Below are 22489 nucleotides of genomic sequence, written 5' to 3' on the forward strand. Positions count from 1 at the left end.
ATCTTTGACAGCCATTTAGTCCCCTCCTTTTACAGTTCAGGGAATAGGTCCTGAGAGGTTAAGTATCCTGCCTGCCAAGCCAGGAGATGCTTGGCCTCCTGCATCTCAGCTGAGTACACTATTCACAATACCAGGCTGACCACAGCAGTGCCTACAGGAAACACCGTGCACAGAACCTTCTTGACATTTTGTTGATCTTATCCGAGAATTTTTATGTTTCACTGTAAGTTAGGATTATAAATCTGTAAGCATGGCTTTAAAAAGGAACTCAAACAGAATTTCGAAGAGCAGCCCATGAGAATACCCTGCCTGTTTACTGGAATCAATAAATGCCTAGGATAGAATGAGTGAGGCTGGATTTGTAGCAGAGAAATTTAGGAACTTCCTGTGCTGTCCATTGAAATGTTAACACTGAAAACCCCACAGTAAAGAGATTTGCTTCCTTTCAGCTGCTGGTATAGGATAAGGCTTAAAAATCACAGATCATCATCTCTGTGATGTTAAGCATTACTTCCCTCTCTGTAACTATTCCTCATCTTTAAAGTAGGATAATAACGGCACTTATTCCTCATATGTAGTAATGAATATTATATGCATAACATACATAAAGAACCCGGGAGAGTGGCTGTACAAAGGTCTCAGTAAATTTCAGTGTCCATTCCAAGTGGCCCTTTTACTTGCCTATTATAACAAATTCAGTACCTACCAGATGTTTAGAAAAAGAAAAATTGCTTTTTCCTCAGTCTACCATGCAGGCTGAGGGAAACCAAATGAAAGTGTCGAAAAGAACACTGGGCTCACAGGTGACAAAATTTAGTCACTAATTAGCCAAGTGATTCTGAATAGCTTTTCTCACCTTATTTTAAGGTAATATAATGGTATTGGAATTCAAGTACAAATCTCTAAATATAAGCTGAAAATTTAAAGTTGATAAGGATGCTATAAACAATTACTCCTAATCCACGTGGAAGAAGCAGATATTCCTTAAAATGTGTTAAATCCTTGCCCTACTAAATATTTGCCAGCAACTCTAATGATACATTTTCTTACTCATTTCACGCTCATGTTCTCAATAAGTTGAACAAAAACAAGACCAATAAGATTCTCAGTTTCTGCCAACATTAATTAAAAAAAATTCTCATTAATGGTTTCAGTGAAGAGTACAATAATATAGAAAACCTAGATTTATTTGTTAAGCTATTACAAAGACAAAACAATTGTCATCTGAAGTACAATGCTTTGAGGACTTTATCCCAATTTCATGCGTTCTGTTACAGAAACTGACCTAAGAGTCTAGAAATTAAAGGACATAACCGAAGAGGTTATAACAGGACAGACTGGTAAAACACGGTGAGAGGAACAAAAGCTAGTCAGAAGCAGCACTTGTGTTAGCATGTGTGGCGGGGATGTTTCCAATGAGGCTCCCTTAAGATGCCTGAATGAATTAATCTGGGTCCCAAATCAGTAAAAACAGCCTTACCCCTGTGGAGAAATCAGCAGAGGCCAGGACTCCTCCAAGATCTTTGTGTTTCTTGTTCAGGGGTAAGGTTATTGTTAGGCCCTAACGGGGCATATCTTAGATTCAGCTGCTCCCATCCAGTCTACCAACACCTTCAAGTGCCTGTGCGTTTTCACCGCATGGCCCTGCTAGGTTACGGAAGATGCGTACACTGAAGGTGGATACAGGCCTACTCAGAGGGTACCTAGACACAGGAATTTGGGGGTAAATGATAAACTACAAATACCCTCTTGGTTAAGTTAATCCACCTTTGTGAATAAAGGTCATAGTTTCTTCTGCTGGTGACAACTTCTCTCAGTATACAGTCTGTCTCAAGAAAGAACTGGTTCATCAGGTAAGTTTTGAAGAAGGAAAAATACTTTCATCAACACCCACTCCACAGTGAAAAAGGCACCAAGTTCTCTCCTACAGTTATGAGCAGAATCTGAAAAACAAAAGGTTTACAGTGTTTGTAATAATAATAATAATAGCTATTCTTTATTGCCTGCCTAGTCAAGAGTGCCACCAGACTTAGATATTATTGTATCTCAGTCTTTGCAACAATCCTGTCAGGTATTATCATCATCCCCATCTTCCAGATGAGGAAACCGAGGATTAGAGAAGTTACTGCCCAAAGACGCAGGGCTGTTACCTGGCAGAGCTGCGATCCCATCATGCATGTGCCTTTCCCTTCACCCGATCCCAAGCTCTGAGAGGTCCTAGTGCCATTACCTTGAAATTCTTAATTGTTCCCTAAACACTCTAATTAATCCTTGTTCATGCCTTACAGGTAAATAAAATTTTAAGTGATTAAAAATTTACAGACACTGTTTGGAATTCAGGTCAATTATCCAGATGAAGAACTTGTATAAACTGAATGAGTAACATCTCTCTCCACTCCAGCTGTAGCATAAAATGAACAGAAAACAAAGTGTGTGGCTATTTTATGGTTATTTCACCATAAAATTACATTACAAAGAATCCTCGGAGTTCCTGCCAGGGAACTGCAGTAACATCCCATTTGTGTAACCATTAGTGACAGACCGAATGAGTTTCTCATAATCCTTATTAATAGAGTGGTTGGTGTTCTCTGAATAGTCTTTTTTTAAAGAATATGTGAAAGCCAGAAGATCAAAAAAATCTGTTTTCCAGTTTCAAGATACAAAATAAGTATTACTGAACTGAAAAACCAACATGCCATAAAGAACATGATAAATAAAATGTAAGAAATAAAGGAGGAACACTTAAGTTTCTACCAAAAGATTTCCCATGAAGTAAAATACTGAAGTACTGGCATCTGGAACTATGAGATCTGAACATTAAAGTTAGGAGAGTTCCAGCGATATGAACATAAGTTTTTAAGCTAAGTGCAGAGGAGATAATGTTAATTTTAGACGGTATGACTACCAATGACAGAACTAAATGTTGTAGAAATAAAAATCAAGTATTTAAAGAGATATAAATCACAGAACTCTTTAAGAGATTATTTTCTGATAGTTCAACTGGCAGCACCTGACATAAAAACAGATTCATTATTACACTTCATGGTTAGTATAAGAAACAATGTTATATTCATAATGGCAATAATTTGGAAGGTAAATGGAACTGGGAATAATGGGTCTCAAAACCTAATTAGAATGTGGGACAGTGGTAGAAAAGTCAAGCCAAAATATATAAATCTTGCCATGCTTTAATAAAATAAAGGACCTGGATATAAGTAGCATTCCAAGAATGGAGGAAAGCTGGCATTCAAGAAAATGCTATCAGGTCAGAGGCAGGAGGACAATATAGAGGAGACAGAGGGATAGTAATTTAACAGTGTGAAATCTTATAGCTCATAAAGAAGGGCTGCTAGGATTACTAGTCTTCACTCTGTATGATACGAACGAGTTACATAACCTTTAGTTATTATCTAACATACAGCTGAGACACTCAAGCTGGCAAAGGACAACTGATTTCTCAGTGTAACATGTAGCAAATAAACAGTCAGGGACACACTGCAGGCAAAGCTCAAGAAAAGGTCAGAGGATAGAAAATAGGCAGTAAACTCTTGTATCAGTCAGAAACAGGAAGGAAGCAACTTGGGAAATGATAGCTTTTGGACAACTGTGCATGGACTTGTTCTGCTTTGGTAAATCAGCCTAGAATAAGGTGACAATTATTTTGAGAAGTAAATAAACAGATACAAGATTATGATTAAAGGCTTAAAACTAAATTTGTAATTACTTCTACTTCCTCCCTAATCTGAATAGCAATGAGTTGCAGCATATCTCTGCTTTGAGTTTTCTGATGAACATGTTAAGATTTCAAACATCACAAATGGGAAAAGGTGATTCAAGAGCAGACCAGGACATGATCTCAGGTTTGCAGTTCCCACCTGAGCCAAACAGGGAGAGCTCCGTCTCTGAACAAAGGCTAGTCTCAATCTCCTCAGTTCACTGATGATGTCTGTGTCTTACCTTCCATATGCTCTCAGTGCCTCATGTGTGGTAAGTAAATGTTAATTAACCTGAATATCATCATGTTTGTAGACCCTGATTTCTTAGAGGAAAAAAAACCACATAATTTACAATAATTTCAGAAATGAAAACTAACATTTTTCCAAACTGCTAATTTTATACAGTTCTCCTGAATTACAAATATAAAAATTAATTATTTGACAGGATTTTCATGTTCAGTTAACAAGGGAAAAAAATAGACGACTTACCTCAAAGCAGCATAAAGTCATTTTCAGTGATCAACATCTGCATCCTCAAACTGTCCAGCAACCGTGGGTGTAGTATCTACCTCCATCCCATCTGAAGGAAAAAATGAACCACTGAGCACTAGTCTACAGAACACTTCAGGGAGGAAAAGATTTGGCTTGTATTTCGACCAGAAGGAAGCTAATGCCCCCTGTTGGTAAGAGCTGCTATTTCTTTCTCTTTTGAAAATGCAGCTATCAAGGAACAAATTGAGAAAGAAATATGCTACCTGTGCATTTAGGCCAGGGTAAAATGAGTCTAAGTACATTTACTTCGTAAATTCTCAAGCTCAGCATTAAAATAATACTATGAAGAAACTTGCAAATGCAATATGCATCAATTGTTCACTCACACAGAACTGTGCTAGGGATTTCTGTCTGACTTTTTTTAAGGTATGAAGTCTTATTCTCAGAGAGCTTATGAGGCAATTCAGGAGAAAAGACAATATAGAGCAAGGTTCTTGCTTTTCCTGTTTATCTCATCTTTTTATTTATTTATATTTAGGGTGGGGAGGGAGGGAGGGAGAAAGTGAGGGAGTGAAACATCAATGTGTGGTTACCTCTCAAGCACCCCTTATTGGGGATCTGGCCTGCAACCCAGACATGTGCCCTGACTGGGAATCGAACCAGCAACCCTTTCATTTGCGGGCCAGCACTCAGTCCACTGAGCCACACCAGCCAGGGTTTTTTTGTTGTTTTTTTTTTAATCCTCACCCAACGACTTTTTGTTCATTGCTTTTAGAGAATCACCAATGCAAGAGAGATGCATTGCCTAGTTGCCTCCCACACGCACCTGGGCTGGGGGACTGAACCTGCAACCAACGAACGTACCCTAACCAGTGATCGAGCCTGTGACCCTTCAGTTACGGTACAATGCTCCAACCAACTGAGCCACACTGACCAGGGCTATCTCATCTCATTTTAAAAAGGGGAGGAGGTTAGGACAAGAAAAAAAAAGCCTTCTGGAAAGAGCTGTCTACACCTGCTTTCTCTATTTCCTCAGCTCCCATTTACCCCTCTACTCTTCAGCCCACCACAAACTGGCTTCTGCCTGCAGCCCCTTGGCACACCACCAGGATATCCAGCAGGGCGCAAATATGTAACACATATCTAAAATTAACTCATCATCTTTCCACAAAGAAAATGCTTTTCTTTCCTGTCTTGCTCAAGGATACCTCTTACCTGCCTAATCCAGAAAGCCCCACCACGTTGCTAACTTCTGTTGCTTCTAGCTCTTAAATATCTCCCAAATCTGTTAAGTCTTTTGACATTCACTGCCACTACCTACTTTAGTCCACTAGCTCTCATTGAACGTAAAACTTAAGTTACTTAACAAGGTTCTCTTCTATCCTCCAGTACTCTCCTTTGCAGTTCGTTTTCCAGGTCAAAGCCAGAGAAACACTAACCAAACTAAAATCCTTTCATGGCTTCCCCGACCTAAGCAAAACGCTGAAATTCTTGAACACAGCTTTAAGTGCCTTTAAGATACAACCCAGTTCATTATCTGCTTTATCTGTTGCTAAAACTACCCTTCACACCGAGAGTTCCAGGCATAATTTCAGTTCCCAAAACTGCATGGTCTCTTGTACCTTTGCACATGGCTGATCCCATAACCTGCCTCTCTCTGCAACCTGTATGCAATGCCTCTTCATGAGGGTCACTTTTATTCATTTTTCAGATCCTGGCTTAGATGTCACTTACTCCATGAAGCTTGAGTCTCTCCCTAACTATCCAGGCTGGTTGAAGGGTCCAGCCTCTGATTTCACAGCTACTCAAACTCCCCCTGTATCTCAAATTAACCACAATAAGTTAGGTCATTTTTCTCTTCATTAAAATTGATACAAAGATAGTAACCTCATCTCTCCTGAGCACTGCCATATTCTCTGTACTTGGCCCAGTAACTCAATAAACACTTTGTAACATACACAAACACACAAAGCAATGAAATGCCACTAGCAGATAGTACTTATGTTTAAATGGCAAAAAGACTGAAACTTACTAAAACAGATCTTAGGTGTTCTCACCACACACAGACACATACATACACACAAAAGGTAACTATGGAGAGGAAATTTAATGAACTTGACTATAGCTGTCATTTCATGATGTGTAACAAAACATCATGTTACACACCTTAAATATATGTCATTTTTATTTTAAATTTTTAAAAATAATTTTTTTTTTAAATGCCAGGTCAAACTAAATAGCAAAAAGAGTTGATGTGGGTACTCAGGAGTTTAGAAGATGGGGAATGGTAGAACAGACTGAAGTTTTATATACAGGCGACTCTAAATATGCCAATGAGACTTAGGAATAAAAGTTTAAAAAACAAACCCTCACTTTAGCAAAGCGTTTGAGACCTTAAAACTGTTTGCTACAAAGAATTAAATAAGGAATTTTTACAATTAAAAAAAAACAAAACACAACAACAACCCTTCAATAATGAAAGGCTTTTCAATGGTCCAGGGCACATTCTAGTCAATCTGTAAAAAATGTGTAATAAAAAAATTGTAATTAAAAAAAAGTAACACCTTGCATTCTTTCAGCTAAGAAGCTGGTGGTGCATCAGAAATCATCTGAGCCGTCTCACCCTAAAGTCTGTGGTGGAGGCTCTCCAGCCAAGACCTAAAATGGAGAGAAGACACAAGGAATAACACTGTGACCCAAAAGCTAAACTTTTCTTAATTAAAATATCTGAGCCCTTGCAGGTTTGGCTCAGTTGGTTGGAACACCATCCCATACACCAAAAGGTTGCAGGTTTGATCTCCTATCAGGGAACCTAACTGAGCTGTGGGTTCAATCCCTGGTCAGGGTGTATATGGGAGGCAATCAATCAAGGTTTCTTTCACATCACTGTTTCTCTCTCTCCCTTCCTTTTTCTTCATTCCTCTCTCTAAGATCAATAACCATATTTAAAAAATATTCCAGAACTTTAGGATCCCTAAGTCAATATGTTGTGTATAGGGAGATGTTGATCAGAGCATTATGAAAGAAATTTAAATGTACCAATAAAAGAAAAAGATGGTAGCTCTTTTTAAGAATACTCTGCTTCACTAAAAATTAAAAGCATTAAAATTCTGTAGCAACATAAAATACTAACATATATTAAATATATCTAAAGATGCAAGCAGTGCTTATAACAGTGCATGGTATATTATTTTTTGCATAATAGCTCATTTAATCCTCTTACCATTTGTTAGTTATTTGACACGAAACAAGCCGTGTGACTTTTCTGTACCTGAGTTTCTTCATCTGAAAATGGGGATCATAATAGCATCTGCCACAGAGGGTTCTTGGAAGGATTAAATGAGTAAATATTTGTCATGTGCTAGTATCAGGGGCTAGAACAGAAGAGCACTACCTAAATGTTTTATAGAGAGTAGGCGGAACAAGACTGAAGACACTGGGGCAAAGACAGGGTTGTCTCTTCGAGTCAGAGTGAAGGGTCTGAACTTTACATGGGGAGTAGCAGGCAACCACATGAGGAGACATCCTTATATAAAGGCAACATAGAGTGTTCTCTGAGGATTAATATGACACAGTGAGCTGGAAGAAGGGATGACAAAGGCAAAAACTAACTACTCTAAATCCAGGATGAGGAAAAAAGGGCTTATGTTTGGAGGAAAGCAGCAGTAATAGCAAGGAGACCTAAAAGTCATTTAAAGGAAAATCCACACAACTCAGTATTGGACTAGATAGGGGACTAAATGGTAAAGATTGAATAAAAAGAATACTTCAAGAATCTAACTGAATACTTAGAAAAGGGAACCAGTCTAATAGGGAAAATATTTACAAAGAAGCTTACAAATATGAGACAACCAAAACATAAACATTTAAAACCACTTGTTTAAGGTCCAGATGTTTGTCACAAAAAGAGAACCTAAGTTTCTTGAATGCTGCCTAGCCTTTTAAATCAAATTACTATCCTGGTTTTGCATATAAATCACACAGGAATTCATTTTAAAAATAAAAATGGCAGCATCAATGTGCGTGCACACACATATACACAAAAGTAAAAACAAACAAAAGGACTGGAAAGATGGAACAGAAAGTTAATAGATGTCTTCAATTGGAATTATACTTGATTTTTTCATTTCTTCTTTGCCTATGCCCATTTTAAAAAAACATTTAACTGTGAACATAGACTATTTTTGTAGTTAGGAAAAAAGTTCAAAAAAATTTACACAAGAATTCCCATTCTATGTAATTCTACATTTGCTTCCTACACCATAGATAGTTAATTCTGAGATTTCTCTTAGTTTCTGAAAGAATCTATACATTTACCCTGTTGACTAAGCGAACCTCTGACTGTTCACACTGGAGAGGAAGAAGGGCACTTACCTTCATAATCTCTTATTGAATCTTCTGTCCGCACTCCAGCCATGTTATACTGGCTGCTCACAGACTGAGAAAGCATTCCTTCTAATCTCTCCAATGTGGCCTGGCCTTCGGCTGTCAAATGGGATAATCCTTCTTCATAGGTGTAAAATGTAGGGATGTCCCCCTGCCCTTGTTCTAAACAAAACAAAAATTTTTTTAAGCTATTATAATGTAGTGATGAAAAAAAAAGGATACCCAATAATGCATCTACTAAAGATAGAGTGAAAAAAGGGTCTAGGAAAATACTTTTCAACATTCATTTAACACACATATACAGGCCATCTGTCGAAGTCAGAGATAAAGAAAATGTCCCTATTCTAAGATGATAAGGGATTCCATCAGATAGGGAGTCAGGAAATAGCAATTCCCAAAGAATCAAATGTGCAGGAACAAGAAGGAAAAGAGGGTGTTCCTGAGGCCAGGGGGTCTTATATTATTCCAAGGTGGAAAATTTACAGATAAGTGAAAATTAGTTTGCTATTAATTGGTACTGAAGGTTTTATCCTTATCAAAATACAAGCTTCTGCCCTGCCAGGTAGGTCAGTTGGTCAACCCGATATGCCAAGTTTGCAGGCTTGATCCCTAGCCAGGACACATACAAGAATCAACCAATGAATGCATGAATTACTGAATAACAAATCGATGTCTCTCTCTCTCTCTCTCTCTCTCTCTCTCTCTCTCAAATCAATACATAATAAATAAAATACATGCTCGTTATAAAAAATCAGAAACTCTGGAAAATATAAAGAGGACTTTAAAAAAATCATCCAAAAATCTCAGCTGAGAACCTATTTAAATATATAAAAGAAAATGCCAGAAATGAGTCTGTCTCGGGCCCAGATGTGGACACCCATGGAGGAAAGGGCTTTGAGAGCCAGACCAGCGCAGAGGAAATCATGGGGAAAAGAAAAGAGAACAGCAGGCACCTCGAGTTGCAAGGCTCTACCAGGCTACTGCCTGCATTCTGGTCTGGGGAAGCAAGGGGAAATACTCTTAGGTAAACAAGGTCTGGTTCTGGAAAAAAGAAATAAATTTTGCAATGAGACAGCTAAAGGAATGTGTTAAATAAAGACGCAGATGATACAGGTATTAAGTAATAAAGGGAGAAGGCTTGTTCCCTGGTAGCGGCTATATCAACTTAAAAGACTCGCCTGACTACACACTTTCCTATCTGCCATTTTCTTTCCTTCTATTTATCTATCCACTTTCTCCACACCATCTCAATAATTTCTATTGTTTACCATCAAGCTTGGAGAGCCTACAAAATTTTTCCAATTTGGCTTAGACATGAATTGTGCCATTCACTTTTATTAATAATCGTATTATATGGGTACTTATTAGAGATATAAATATATATTAATCCCAACCCCTCAGTACAAATAAATGCTTAAAATGAGACACACAAAAACACTTTTAAAAATTCTGTTTCACTAACCATGTGCTTCCACATCATATTCTTCTCCATCGTAATCATCTGAATCCTCATCCTCAGGATCTGGATGCAAAGCCTGGCATTCACACATTGCAGTGAACATTGCCTCCACTGAACAAGGAAATTAAGCTGTAATTAATATTTCTTTCTGGTCAATGTGCATAAAAATCTAACCAAATAACCATGATGCAAACATCATGGGTACATGAGAGGTATACTAGGGTCACAATATTCACAAAACCTGCTGAATCCCAAGGAGAATCAGTCTTGAAAAGTGCCTGATGGCAAGGTCAAGTCAAAAAACAGTTAAGTTCATTTCAAGATATTACTGAGATCTCTTCACGCGGGATTTTCTGAGAAAGAGTCAGAGAGTTCTGGTCAGACTGCCAGTGTCTGAGTGAAGCCCCGTGCAGCTAACAGGGCTCTTTCCAGTTATTCTGACATCTTCCACTTTGGAACTGCCATGGCTCCTCTGCCCTGTATCTGGTGAGATTCACAGTCAACAGCATCAAGGCAATAAAAGTAACCAGATCCCTCCATTCATACACCACACCAAGGAACACAGTGTCTACTATAGATCCACATCTTTGATATTAATAGGTATCTTGTCCTCAGTGATAGTACAGAAGCTAAAACAAAGAAAACGCAGACCAGAGGTAATGAGGATAAAAGTAAAATGTGTGTGTGTCATGCTCTCCCTCGCGGGAGCACGCCTGTGTCTTTCCAATCCCCTTCTTTTCCCCCCACAGGCGCGCATCTCTAAACTCTAAAAGACCCCATGAGACTTGCAACCAGGGGAGCAATGGGCAGGGCAGCTCATCCTGGGCGAAGCCCCTGAGCCTTTCCCCAAGGCCCCCTTTTGTCTAACTTCTCAGCGAGCCAAAGCAGTCCCACCTGGGCTCTCCTGTTGCTTCTTCTATCCTAAGTCCTTTCTTATTTCACTGTCCCCAGTTTTATTAATGTACTCTCAAAAAAGAAAAAGTATTTGTGTCAACAGGGGGAATACCCGGTACATAAGGGGAAAGAATCAATTCTATAGTACACTCACATGCTGATTTATCACTAGGCACAAATCTAAATTCAGCAATAGGTTCAATATCGTCATCACTGTCTTCCTCTTCTTCATCAGCAACAGATTCTTTTGACTCTTCTAGAAAGGAAATAAAAGTAACTTTTTCACCATGTCATTTTGAAGAAAAAGCTTGAAAGAATCTTTTTTTTTTCTTTAGATTTTATTTTATTTTTAGACACAGGGGAAAAGAAGGAGAAAGAGTGAGAGAAACATCAATGTGTGGTTGCCTCTTGCGTACCCCCTACAGAGGACCTGGCCTGCAACCCAGGCATGTGTCCAACTGGGAACTGAACTGACGACCTTTAGGTTTGCACAAAGGCCAGAGCTCAATCCACTGAGCCACACCAGCCAGGGCTAAAAAACAACAACAACAACAAAAAACGCTTAAAAGAATTTCTTAAAGAATGTTTATTGATAGAACTAAATATTGCAATCCAATTTTTACTTTAAATTACAAAAACACGGTTACTTCAGGGCTAAAAAAAATTTGGATAGCCTCTCTGATCTAGTCACATTGTACTTCACTGAACCCTAGGGATTCTAAGCCCCCTCAGAGTCGTGGAGTGGTGAGGAAACCCAAACTGTCAGGCCTCCAGTGAGTATAGTTCTAACATCATGTGCTTCTTCAACCTTTCACTTTGAAACTAAGGGTACAGCAGCAGCTTATAAAACCACTGATGTGATTCATCACCAACAACGTACAAATGAGAAACCAAGGCCCATAAAAGTTAACTGACCCAACAGATAAATTAACAAAGTCTATAAGCAAGAAAAAATAGAAATGTTCAATAAAGAAAACATGCACCTGTTGTTGGCAGAAGTGGAAATTGCTATAGCCACTCTGGAGGTGCTATTACCCAGCAATTCCTCATTTAAGGACATATTATATACACAAGGAGTTTGTACACAAATGGTTAGACGTACTGTATTTTCTAATGAAAGTATAAAAAATATTGATCAAAAAAATTGTTATATTATAACCTGATCATACATTTTATAGATAGCAGTTAAAAATGAATGTGATTTATATGTATCTAAACAGATTTAAAAATATAATCATCCAATGTTATTATATTATTAAATGCAATATACTTGTCCTCCATAAACAAATTAAAACAATACAAAATATTGGAGAATTTTAAATAATTCTGAATAGTTTAACATATTATAGTACTACCAAACATTTTCAATGCGTTTAAAAAAAATGATATACTGTGATTACTATTCTATAACTGAATGAACTTATAAAAATAATACATGCTGGTATAAAAATAACTGAAAAGAGTCTAGATGGACTCAAAGGAAAAGTAAGTCCCTACTACTCTAGTTCCCTCCCTGGAAATAACCACCATTACGTTTCTTTCATACATATCCTTAGTAATCTGCCTTAGGGCAAGAAATAGAAATGTAATGAAGTATCTTTGCAATTAAGGAAAAAAAATGACCATGACCCACACTCATCACCTCATCCTAGATCACACTAGTGGCTGTTATACTTTCAATCTTTTTAAATCTTTGTAAATTTTCAACAGTGAGAATTAATTTATAGTTATTTAAAAAATAATCTAATGTTGCCCTGGCCATGTAGCTCAGTTGATTAGTGCATCATCCCGATACATCAAGTTTGTGGGTTTGATCCCACGCACAAGAAACAACCAATGGTGCATATATAAGTGGAATGAGTTGGTGTTTCTCTCTCAAATCAATAAATAAAAATTTTTAATAATCTAATGTTCTTAACAATAAGATGATGGCTCATTTTAAAGAGGTTTATGGAGGTAAGCCAAAGAGAAGAGTCTGGAGCTTGGAGAATCAGGATGAAAGGAAGAAAATCCGGGAAAAAAGGATTCAAGTATGTGTCATTTATGAGAATAGTAGAGTTTTAGGAAAAAAAACAACTGGACAATCACTGAAATAAATATAATCCAAGTAAGACAGAAAAGTCCTACTTATATTACTTAGAAAGGATTAATCATAATCCCATCAATTTCAAGAAAGCGGCCCTGCCCTGAGCTGTCTAAACCGGCCTGCTGAGTGCGGAGTGACTGGATTAACAGCTGAAGGAGACAGCCACAGACCACAGATTCCTGGAAGTCTCGAACTGACCGCCTAAGGTCAGACAGGGACAACATCTGACATCATTAGAGGCAGATGCAGAAAGAAAAAACAGCGGTATCCTACCAGAGAAGTTCACACCACAAAGTCAGGAAGTCAAGACATATCAATTGAAGAAGCAGAAGCAAAAAAGAAGAGTCTCACATATAATGGGAAGACAAAGAAACACCCCCCAGTCGAAGGCAAAGAAGGAATCCCCAGAAAGAGAACTAAATGAAATAGAGGCAAGGAAACTATCAGATATTGAGTTCAAAACAATGGTTCTAAGGAAGCTCAATGAGCTCAGAGAGAATTACAAAAAACTACAGGGAAACTACGAGGAACTTAACTGCAAACTATATCAGTATGAAAAAGGACATAGAAACTATCAATAAGAGACAAGAGGAAATGAAGAATACAATTTCTGAATTGAAGAACACAGTAGAAGGCATCAAAAGCAGGCTCGATTAAGCCGAGGATTGAATCAGCAAGCTGGAGGACATGGTAGGAAAAAAGCTCCGAGAAAGAGCAAGAAAATGAAAAAAGACTCAAAAAGAATGAAGAGGTGTTGAGGGAAATGCAGGACAACCTGAAACGTAATAATATCCGTATAATAGGGATAACAGAAGAAGAGGAGGAGCAAGGTGTAGAGAACCTGTTTGAAAAAGTAATGATGGAAAACTTCCCTCATTGGAGGAGGGAAAAAGTTACACAAGTCCAGGAAGCACAGAGGGTCCCATTCAAGAGGAACCCAATGAGGCCCACTCCAAGACACATCATCATTAAAATGGCAAATGTCAAAGACAAGCAGAGAATCCTAAAGGCAGCGTGGGAGAAATAGGTAGTAACATACAAGGGAGCCCCGGTACAGCTAGCAGCTGACTTCTCAACAGCAACACTACAAGCCAGAAGGGAGTGGCAAGAAATATTCCAAGTCATGAAAAGCAAAGGCCCGCAACCAAGACTACTCTGCCCAGCAAGACTCTCAATTAAAATCGAAGGCGAAATAAGGAGTTTCCCAGACAAAGGGGGGGAAACTGAGACAACTGTAATAGAACATGATTTAAAAATTAAAAAAAATAAAGTAAAAAAAAATTTCAAGAAAGTAATCATATTATAGAGCAAACATTTAAAATCCCCATTCCAAACCTACTGAATCCTTACTTCCTAGTTTGAGACTTTCAACATTACCATTTTTAGTACGTGCCCCAGTTGTTTCTAATGTTATTTAAGAACTAAAGATTACTATAATCCCTTATGTTTCTAGATGAAATTGGGGTGCAGAGAGATGAAAATGACTTGCCTACCAAGTTAATGACAGACTTCTTCAGAGTGTTTTTCTTTTTACCTTGTTTTAGTCAAGCTAGGTCATCTGAACCCTACCCCTCTATCCTTATTTTTTACCTTTGCCCAATGACAGTATTCTGCACTATTTAAGGGCATTTCATATCAGCATTTGGAACTGAATCACAAGGGTACCCACCCCTAAGGTTTTGCATTTCTATGAATGAATAAATGCTTTAAACTAGACATGATATATAATACTCCTGGTTATGAAATTATAGTTGCATTTACTTAGATGGAAAGTAAACTTTGTGTCCCATACCTTATTTGGAAGTTTTCTACAACTCAAGGTCAAAAGCTTTTACTTTTCCTTACCCTCTCATTTCAATTGGACTAGATTTTTATCTATCTTTGGATCCTTTCCAATGGCAAGAGTTTGAAATCGTATAACAATAATATTTTCAGATAGCTGAACCAGTCAGCACTTAATGAAGCAGAACTTGCCAAAAGCCCTAAAAAGTACTAAATAATTAGTGTCCCACTGAACATAAGTGGTCATCTTATATCTGAAATTATATTAAAGCCCTTAACTGAAGAAGCAATAGCTCAACACGCAAACTTACGTCATTGCCTCTTATACACATTTCAAGGAAAGGAATCCATTTTTCAAGAGCAAGTTTACTAAAGGTATAACATATGTTCTTCAATCCCAAAGTTCAGTACTTCTACAAAAGATGAACATACTAAACTAACACAATATAGTGTATCAACTTCTTAGCTTTTACACTGTGCCTAACTTAAACTCATTCAGAATTCTTACAACCCACAGTCAACAACTTATAAAATGGGTTTTTTTAATCTTTCTTACTCCATCCTTCATTAACCGCACTAGATTTTTATGAAACCTTGACAGTTGTCTCCAACAGTAAAACCTGGGACTCCTGTATTCCATGGTTTCTCAACCTTGGCACTACTGACATTTGACCTGGATAATTCTTTGTTGTGGAAGGCTGTCGCCTGCATTGTAGGATGTTTAGTAGCATCCCCACCCCAGTCATGGCAATCAAAATGGCACCGCCAAGTGTAGAGAGAGGGCAACATCATCCTCCACTGATAACAGAACAAAACAAAACAAATCAGGTTCTATCCTAAACTCTTAGAAGCACAAAATACACTGACCCAAGCTTGTAAGGGAGCCAAATATAAATGCCTTCACAAAGAGAAAGAAAAGAAACAGTTAACCTCAAGAGAAGTAATTAGAAATATAAATCCATAATAATTGAATCATTCTAAGTGCAAATACATAGAAAATAAAAGGCAGTGTCCAAATAATTTTACTGTGCTTAAATTTCACTCAACAAACTATTATCCAAAATAAGTCCATAGCTTAACATTACATTGATTATGATCAAAGACTGCTTTTTAAAATAATAATATGCTGTCAAAGGCAGCTCAAGATTAAATTACCATACTTACCTCCAAATTTGGCATTCACCATAACATACAAATGCTCTCGTGGATAGGCATTTAGGTCCCTTGACACTGCATGCAAACTAATGGTGGGGTATTCCAGTGAGAATCCCAATCCAGAGCCATCTAACCAAGACAGGCGGCTGAAAAATATGTTTTAAGTGGATTAGTTCAAGCAATTAAATCCTAACTTAACTTTCTAAAGTTTACAAAGGTTCAGCTTGGACACTTTCATGCATAATTATAAATTATATGAATACTCTCAAGCTTGCTGTTTAGAAATATTCCTAAAATCAAAAAATTCACCTGCAGGAACTGATTTTCTTTAAGACCAATTCTGTTATGGTCTCTTTTTTCACCAGCTAAAAGTTTAAATAGATTTGAAATATAAGTTTTCTTAATTCACATGTGTGTTTCTATGCCCTTTATGCTTGCTCTTACTTGGAAAGTCTACAGGCATCTCCTTTGCTTTTGCAAATCTTCTTCATATGGTTAAATCCCAGCTCCTCCTTGAGCCTTCCGTCCAATTACTTGAATTCATGATTTCTTCTTTTTCTACCTTGCACTTATGCTCAGTAACGTACCACTTATCGTTTAACGTTATAATAAATCAGATATGTACTCTGATAGAAAGTGAGCTACCTGACAGGAGAAACTGTCATATTCTTTACTTAACATTCTTCAAAACTACTACAATAGTGCTCAGCATGAAAGTATGCAATGAATGCTTGGGAATCACTCATTTTTCCACTAATCCTATATTAAATCACTCACACATGAAATGGCTGTAATCGCACTTACTGCAAGTTATAAAATAATTATCACACTAAAGACAGACTTTATGAAGACTTTCATTTATTCTGCAGCTTCAGGAGAAAGCCACAGATAAGCATGGTCTAGTTTTAAGGAAGCTCAAAAGTGGTCAAATGCAAGTATTTTATAGGTGTAGAAAGGAAACATGTCAACCAAAATTAGTATGTGAAGTTTTGAGTAAGGGTTGGCTAATTTTTTGGTAATACCTCACCCATCTGGAGCTGCACCACTTAGCAAGGGAAAAAAAGTAGCAAAAATGTCCTTAAGAAACAACAAAAAAAATTAATGTAATAAAAGCTAATGAAATACAGTGGTTACAAAGGGCTGGAGCAAAACAGAGAGTGACTGCTAATGAGTGCTGATTTCTCTTGGGGCCAATGAAAATATTCTAAAATTGATTGTGGTGATGGTTGCCCAACTCTGTAAATAGACTAAAAACCACTGAATTATGTACATTTTAAATGGGTGAATTGTATGTTACATGATTTACAGTATTTCAATAAAGCTGTTACTTAAAAAAGAAAAGTTAATATAACCCCCACAATATTCTATTTTCTATACAATTTTAACAACTCTGATTGTCTAATTTGTAACCAAGCAAAAACAAACACAGTAAGAGGATCTAGGACTCCCTCAGGCAGAACAATGAAAGCGCAGCAGTTAGCCCATTCATATACAATATAAGGGGGGCATGAACTCACACTTTAGTCCCCCTAAAGGAAATCAATGCCTAACAGCCTAATATAAGTGTATAATACATGATGATCCTTTCTTATTGAAAACTAAGGAAGAATTAGATTGTGGTGAAAATTGTTAACTTTGTAAGTATACTAAAATGTATTGAATTGAATACTTAAAAAAGCAAAACCAAAAAATACATATTATCATTTGGAAAAACTTTCACTGAACATGCTTATTTAAAAAAGAAAACCTAGGAGGCTTAAACTGATAAATCTTAGGAGCTTAAGAGTCCTGGCTGGTGTGGCCCAGTGGACTGAGCACTGGCCTGAGAAGGGTCACTGGTTCTATTCCCAGCCAGGGCACACGCCTGGGTTGTAGGTCGGGTCCCCACAGTAGCGGGGCACATGAGAGGCAACCACACGTTGATATTTCTTTCCCTCTCTCTCTCCCTTCCCCTCTCTCTAAAACTAAGATCTTTTTTTTAAAAAAAAGGAAAAAAGTCTAGAGTGGTAAGAGCTCTAGAAGTGATTTTGCAGAATGACTCATCCCATTAGTCCCAAGGAAACAGATTTTATTATTGCAAATAGATTGTGTATGCAGCAAAAAAAAAAAAAAAAAAAAAAAAAAAAAAAAAAAAAGGATTGTGTATGCAGTATGTGTGTTTCCTGTCCATTGCTCTCATTTTAACGTGGAGATGAAACAGTGGTTATGTGACATCGAGTACAGCTAGACCCTTACTAAAAGTATTACTAAGTAAATAAACTCCTTTTTCTCACCTCAAAACTTCCCTGGCATTATTACAATTCGGATAGGGGTATTCCAAGTTTGGGTGTCCAAAATTTCAAATATCCAGAGCCACAAAATATTCTTAAATGACTCAGGTGATGGAAAAACTGAAATATAAACATATTCAGTGCCTATCAAATTCTGGTCTTTACTTAAAAAGCATAGCATAATTGCTCCAGTTCCTGTCTTGACTGGTGTGGCTCAGTTGGTTGGGAGTCATAGAGCAAAGTGAAAGGTCTCCAGTTCAATTCCTGGTCAGGGCACATACATGGATTGCGGTTTCTGTCCAGTCGGGGTGCGTAGGAGAAGCAACTGATTGATGTTTCTCTCTCACACTGATGCTTCTCTCTCACATCAATGGTTCTTTCCCTCTCTTTCTCTCTCCCTTCCCTCTCTCTAAAAATAAATAAAATTGTTTTAAAAATAAATTGCTCCAGTTCCCTACTGCTGGCGGGACACAAATGCTGCCTGAGCATAGCATTTCCTATGGAGCGCTCATATTCTTATATATGGACATGGATTAACACTCTACAAAACAGAAGCAAGTTCCACTTAAAGGCAACATTTACTGTGTAATTAAGTTCTGATTTTTATTTTATTTTTATATATTCTAGAAGAAATACCCTCCAAAAAACCAAAAAGTCAAATTAATCGGTCCCAAAGAAACCAAGAGTCACAAAAGAAAAAAACAAGAATTAGAAAGCCAGTAAACATGCAGAGGAACGTTTTACTAATTTCCAATGTGTTTGCACAGTATGATCAGTGTCCTTTATTCCTGGCATAGTAATTTGGGTTGGTTTAATTATCTGGTTTTAAATTAATTTTGAGTAAGAAAACACATTCCTTTTAAATTTAAACTACCTATTTTTCATTTAATTACCTATTTATTTTATCTGTTTCAAGTGACCTATTTTGAATAATTCAAGCTTCTGTTCCCTTTCTTATTTCTGATAAAAAATCAACTTCCTATAGAAACTAAGCTTTGTTTGAAAATAAGCCTGGGAATTCTAAATTTCTCAATATATATATATATATCTGAGAAACTATCTACCTAAAACCAAATCAGACCCTGTCCTTTTTGCCTAAATACCCAAAGCAGTTTCCCAAAAGCCTAACGGCTATAAGCCAAGCTCATGAACATGGTTCTCTTCTTCTCCAGTTTTTATTATTTTTACACTCTTTCTCCCTCATTTCCTCAGATGAACTGCTAGACAGTGTGTGCGTACTGTATGTATGCATACATGTGTATGTATTTTTAGTATACATATACACACATATATAAAATACATATACATACACATATAGATAGATCCCATATTGGTCACAATACTGTTTCTCACCCTTGCCTCTCAGCATCCAGTTTCTTCTAATTAGAACATTTCCTCTTATCCTTCCCATTCCCCTGGCTAACTATTAATCCTCATCCTCATTTGTCACATGCTCTAGAAAGCCATTCCCGTTTGTTGAGAGCTTGATTCTATCAAGACTTGGAAATGCTAGGTAGGAAAGAACAAAAAGATAAAAGAGAGTAACATAGAGTAAAGAGGGAGGAACAGAGGTGTCCACGGCACTGGTAATGTTCTATTCTTAACCTCTATGGTGCATGTACAGGTGTCAGTTTAATTACAATTTTTTAAACCATAAATATATAACTTACATTCTTTTTTGCATGTGTATTTTACAAAATTTTTTTTTAAAAAAAAAGGTAAAAGAAATGTCAGTAAAAGCTGAAATAAATTTAACAGATAAGAATTTAGGAAGAGTTTGTACTTCCTGTGATAACTGTATTGTGGTTGTATAGGACGTCCTTGTTATTGGGAGATAATGCTGAAGTATTTACAGGTAAAGTCACAACATGTCTGCAACTCTCAAACAGCTCAAAAAAAGACACTCGAGCATGGCAAAACGGTAACAACTGATAAATGTTGGTGAAGGACCCATGGATATTAACTGAAAACATTTGTAAGCTTTCTTTAGGATTGAAATTTTTCAAAATGAAAAAACAAGTGTAGAACCTTCCCCCCAGAGAAGGTTATGTTATAGAAAAAGCCAATATCCACAGAAAGCATAGGAAGAAAAAGAATAATGTAGGTGTTATAAATATGTCTGTGCTCCACTTTCCACCACTGAAAAGAAACTGTCTCCGGATGACTAAAGATCTCCTTTGGGAATACCCAACAGATGCTTTTCAGATTTTACTTTTTACTCTTCCTCCCTCTTCCCAAGTCTCTTCTTCCATGACCTACCTCTTAATGAAGATGTGTCCCCAATTTATCCTTGGCCCTCTTCTCTTTTGGGGTAATTAATCTATTTCCATGAGCATATGCTAGCACTTAAACTAATCATTTTCAAATCTCTGCCTTGAATACCACACACATACATACGTCCAACTCATCCCCACTATCCAACCCAAACTCATTACGTACAGCTCACCCTACACTTGCTTTTGCTCTCACCCATATTTCCTATCTCAGTGACCAGCCAAAAGCCTAAGCATTGTTCAATGTCTAAATTTCCCCCTAATCAGCAATTTTCAACCTTTCTCATCTCATGGCACACATGAACTAATTATTAAAATTCTCCGGCACATGAAAAAAGGTATTATATTTTGCTGATCTGTCAAAAAAAAGTAAGTATAATTTTGATTCATTCAACAGACAGCTACTGCTGTGTTGGCTGATGTCATTTTTAAATTCGACAATCTAAGGGTAAAGAAGTCAGTGCCCCTAACTAAATAGTCAGGTATTGCATATTTTAAAAACTCTTTAACAGCACAACGGTTGAAAATTGCTGCTGTAAACCAAGGGTGATCTACATTTTTTGTATACTTCCTGGTGGGCAGAATTTTGGTCCCCATGACCTTCATCCCTGGGAGTCAAGACTGTGAATATGTTATGTTACCTGGCAAATGGGATTTTGTTGATGTAATTAAGGTCACAATAAATAGGCAGGTTATTCTAGATTATCTGTGTGGGTGCAATGTAATCACATGAGCTCCTAAAAGCAGAAAATTCTCTCTGGCTGTATCCCAAAGTGATGCAGCAGGGGGAAAAGTCAGAGAAATGTAAAGGGCAGTAAGGATTCAACGCGTCATTGTTGGCTTGGTGATGAATGGAACCGTATGTCAAGGAAATAAGGACCTGTTCTACAATCGCAGTATTTAAGATATGTCTGCCCGACTGTGAAAGTGCTCCAGACGGCCAAATAAAAGAGCTATTCCTTTAGGAATGGAAATGGGAATCAGAAATGTGAAATGAAGAATCAGGTCCCTCAGGTTATGACCCCGCCCATACCTACATTAAAAAATCTGCAGTGCGTATGAACCGAACTTTCAAAATCCTCCACAATCTGCTCTAAACCTGCATGTCTTGCCCAGGACAACATCTACACCTGTTCATCGGAAAAGGCAGGCAAGGCACATCGACGAGTCTAGCTCAGGGTCTGAAAACTCAAAACCTTAAAACGAGACCTTGAGTTAAGGGCTACGCATGCACCAGACCTCCGGTAAAAAGACGAGTAAAAAGGCATAATCAATGAGAACTCCACCTAAAGAAGACACAAAAGGAAGCTCTGGAGAAGGCAGAGAAGCCACAAGAACAATCGAGTTTCTTTCCCAACAGAGGCATTCCCGAGGCGACACCGAGCACGCGCGCCCGCTCCCAGCAGCCCCCGTGGTCGCGGTCTCGTCCCCGCTCCTCTGCACCAGGCGGCGCGCAGAGGCAGCACCCGGGAACATGGACCTACCTCTCAGCGATGTAAAGAGTGCCGGTGCCAAGGCCCTTCCCGTTCAGCACAGCCTCTGTATCTGGCTGCTGCTGCCTAAGTCCCTCAGCCGACCCCGGGGGCGGGAAACTTTTGAGGAAGCTCATTGCAGTAGCGACGGCCGAGACAATTCAAGAGAACCGAAGCCCAGCAAAAACCCAGCTCGCCGCGTCCCGCCCCGGAAGTGAAACAACTACCCCGGAAGAGCAGCTTAGTTTGCCCCGGAATTTGGGGACCATTCACAATAGAGATGAGACGTCCTAGAGGTACCTCATGAAGGCCTAAGGAAGCTTAAGGAGACCTGGCTGAGTTTTTCACATTGGTCCTCTTACCCCTCTCCCTAGCCATTTCTAACACTTCAGGTTTGGAATATCGGAGGGTTGTTATCCTACGTCACAGCACCCCTGTGAGAGAAAGCACAGGAAATTATAAATTTACTTTTCTACAAAAAGGGAAACGGAATCCTGAGACACG

The 22489-nt window shown here is 37.9% G+C and overlaps 1 protein-coding gene across 1 annotated transcript; it reads right to left on the minus strand.

Annotated features, from left to right (window-relative positions):
• Positions 1–989: 989 nt before the first annotated feature.
• CLNS1A (chloride nucleotide-sensitive channel 1A) lies at positions 990–22209 on the minus strand. The gene is made up of 7 exons (XM_054576312.1): positions 21998–22209; positions 15980–16116; positions 11102–11203; positions 10057–10164; positions 8583–8756; positions 4206–4296; positions 990–1943 (listed from the first exon to the last, which is right to left on the minus strand). Exons 1-6 carry the CDS (start codon positions 22120–22122, stop codon positions 4229–4231), a joined length of 714 nt encoding a protein of 237 aa, XP_054432287.1. The 5' UTR covers positions 22123–22209; the 3' UTR covers positions 990–1943; positions 4206–4228.
• Positions 22210–22489: the final 280 nt, after the last annotated feature.

Source organism: Pteronotus mesoamericanus, unplaced genomic scaffold, assembly GCF_021234165.1.
Source record: "Pteronotus mesoamericanus isolate MK-2021 breed Mesoamerican mustached bat unplaced genomic scaffold, CSHL_Meso_final contig_33, whole genome shotgun sequence".
Taxonomy (NCBI): domain Eukaryota; kingdom Metazoa; phylum Chordata; class Mammalia; order Chiroptera; family Mormoopidae; genus Pteronotus; species Pteronotus mesoamericanus.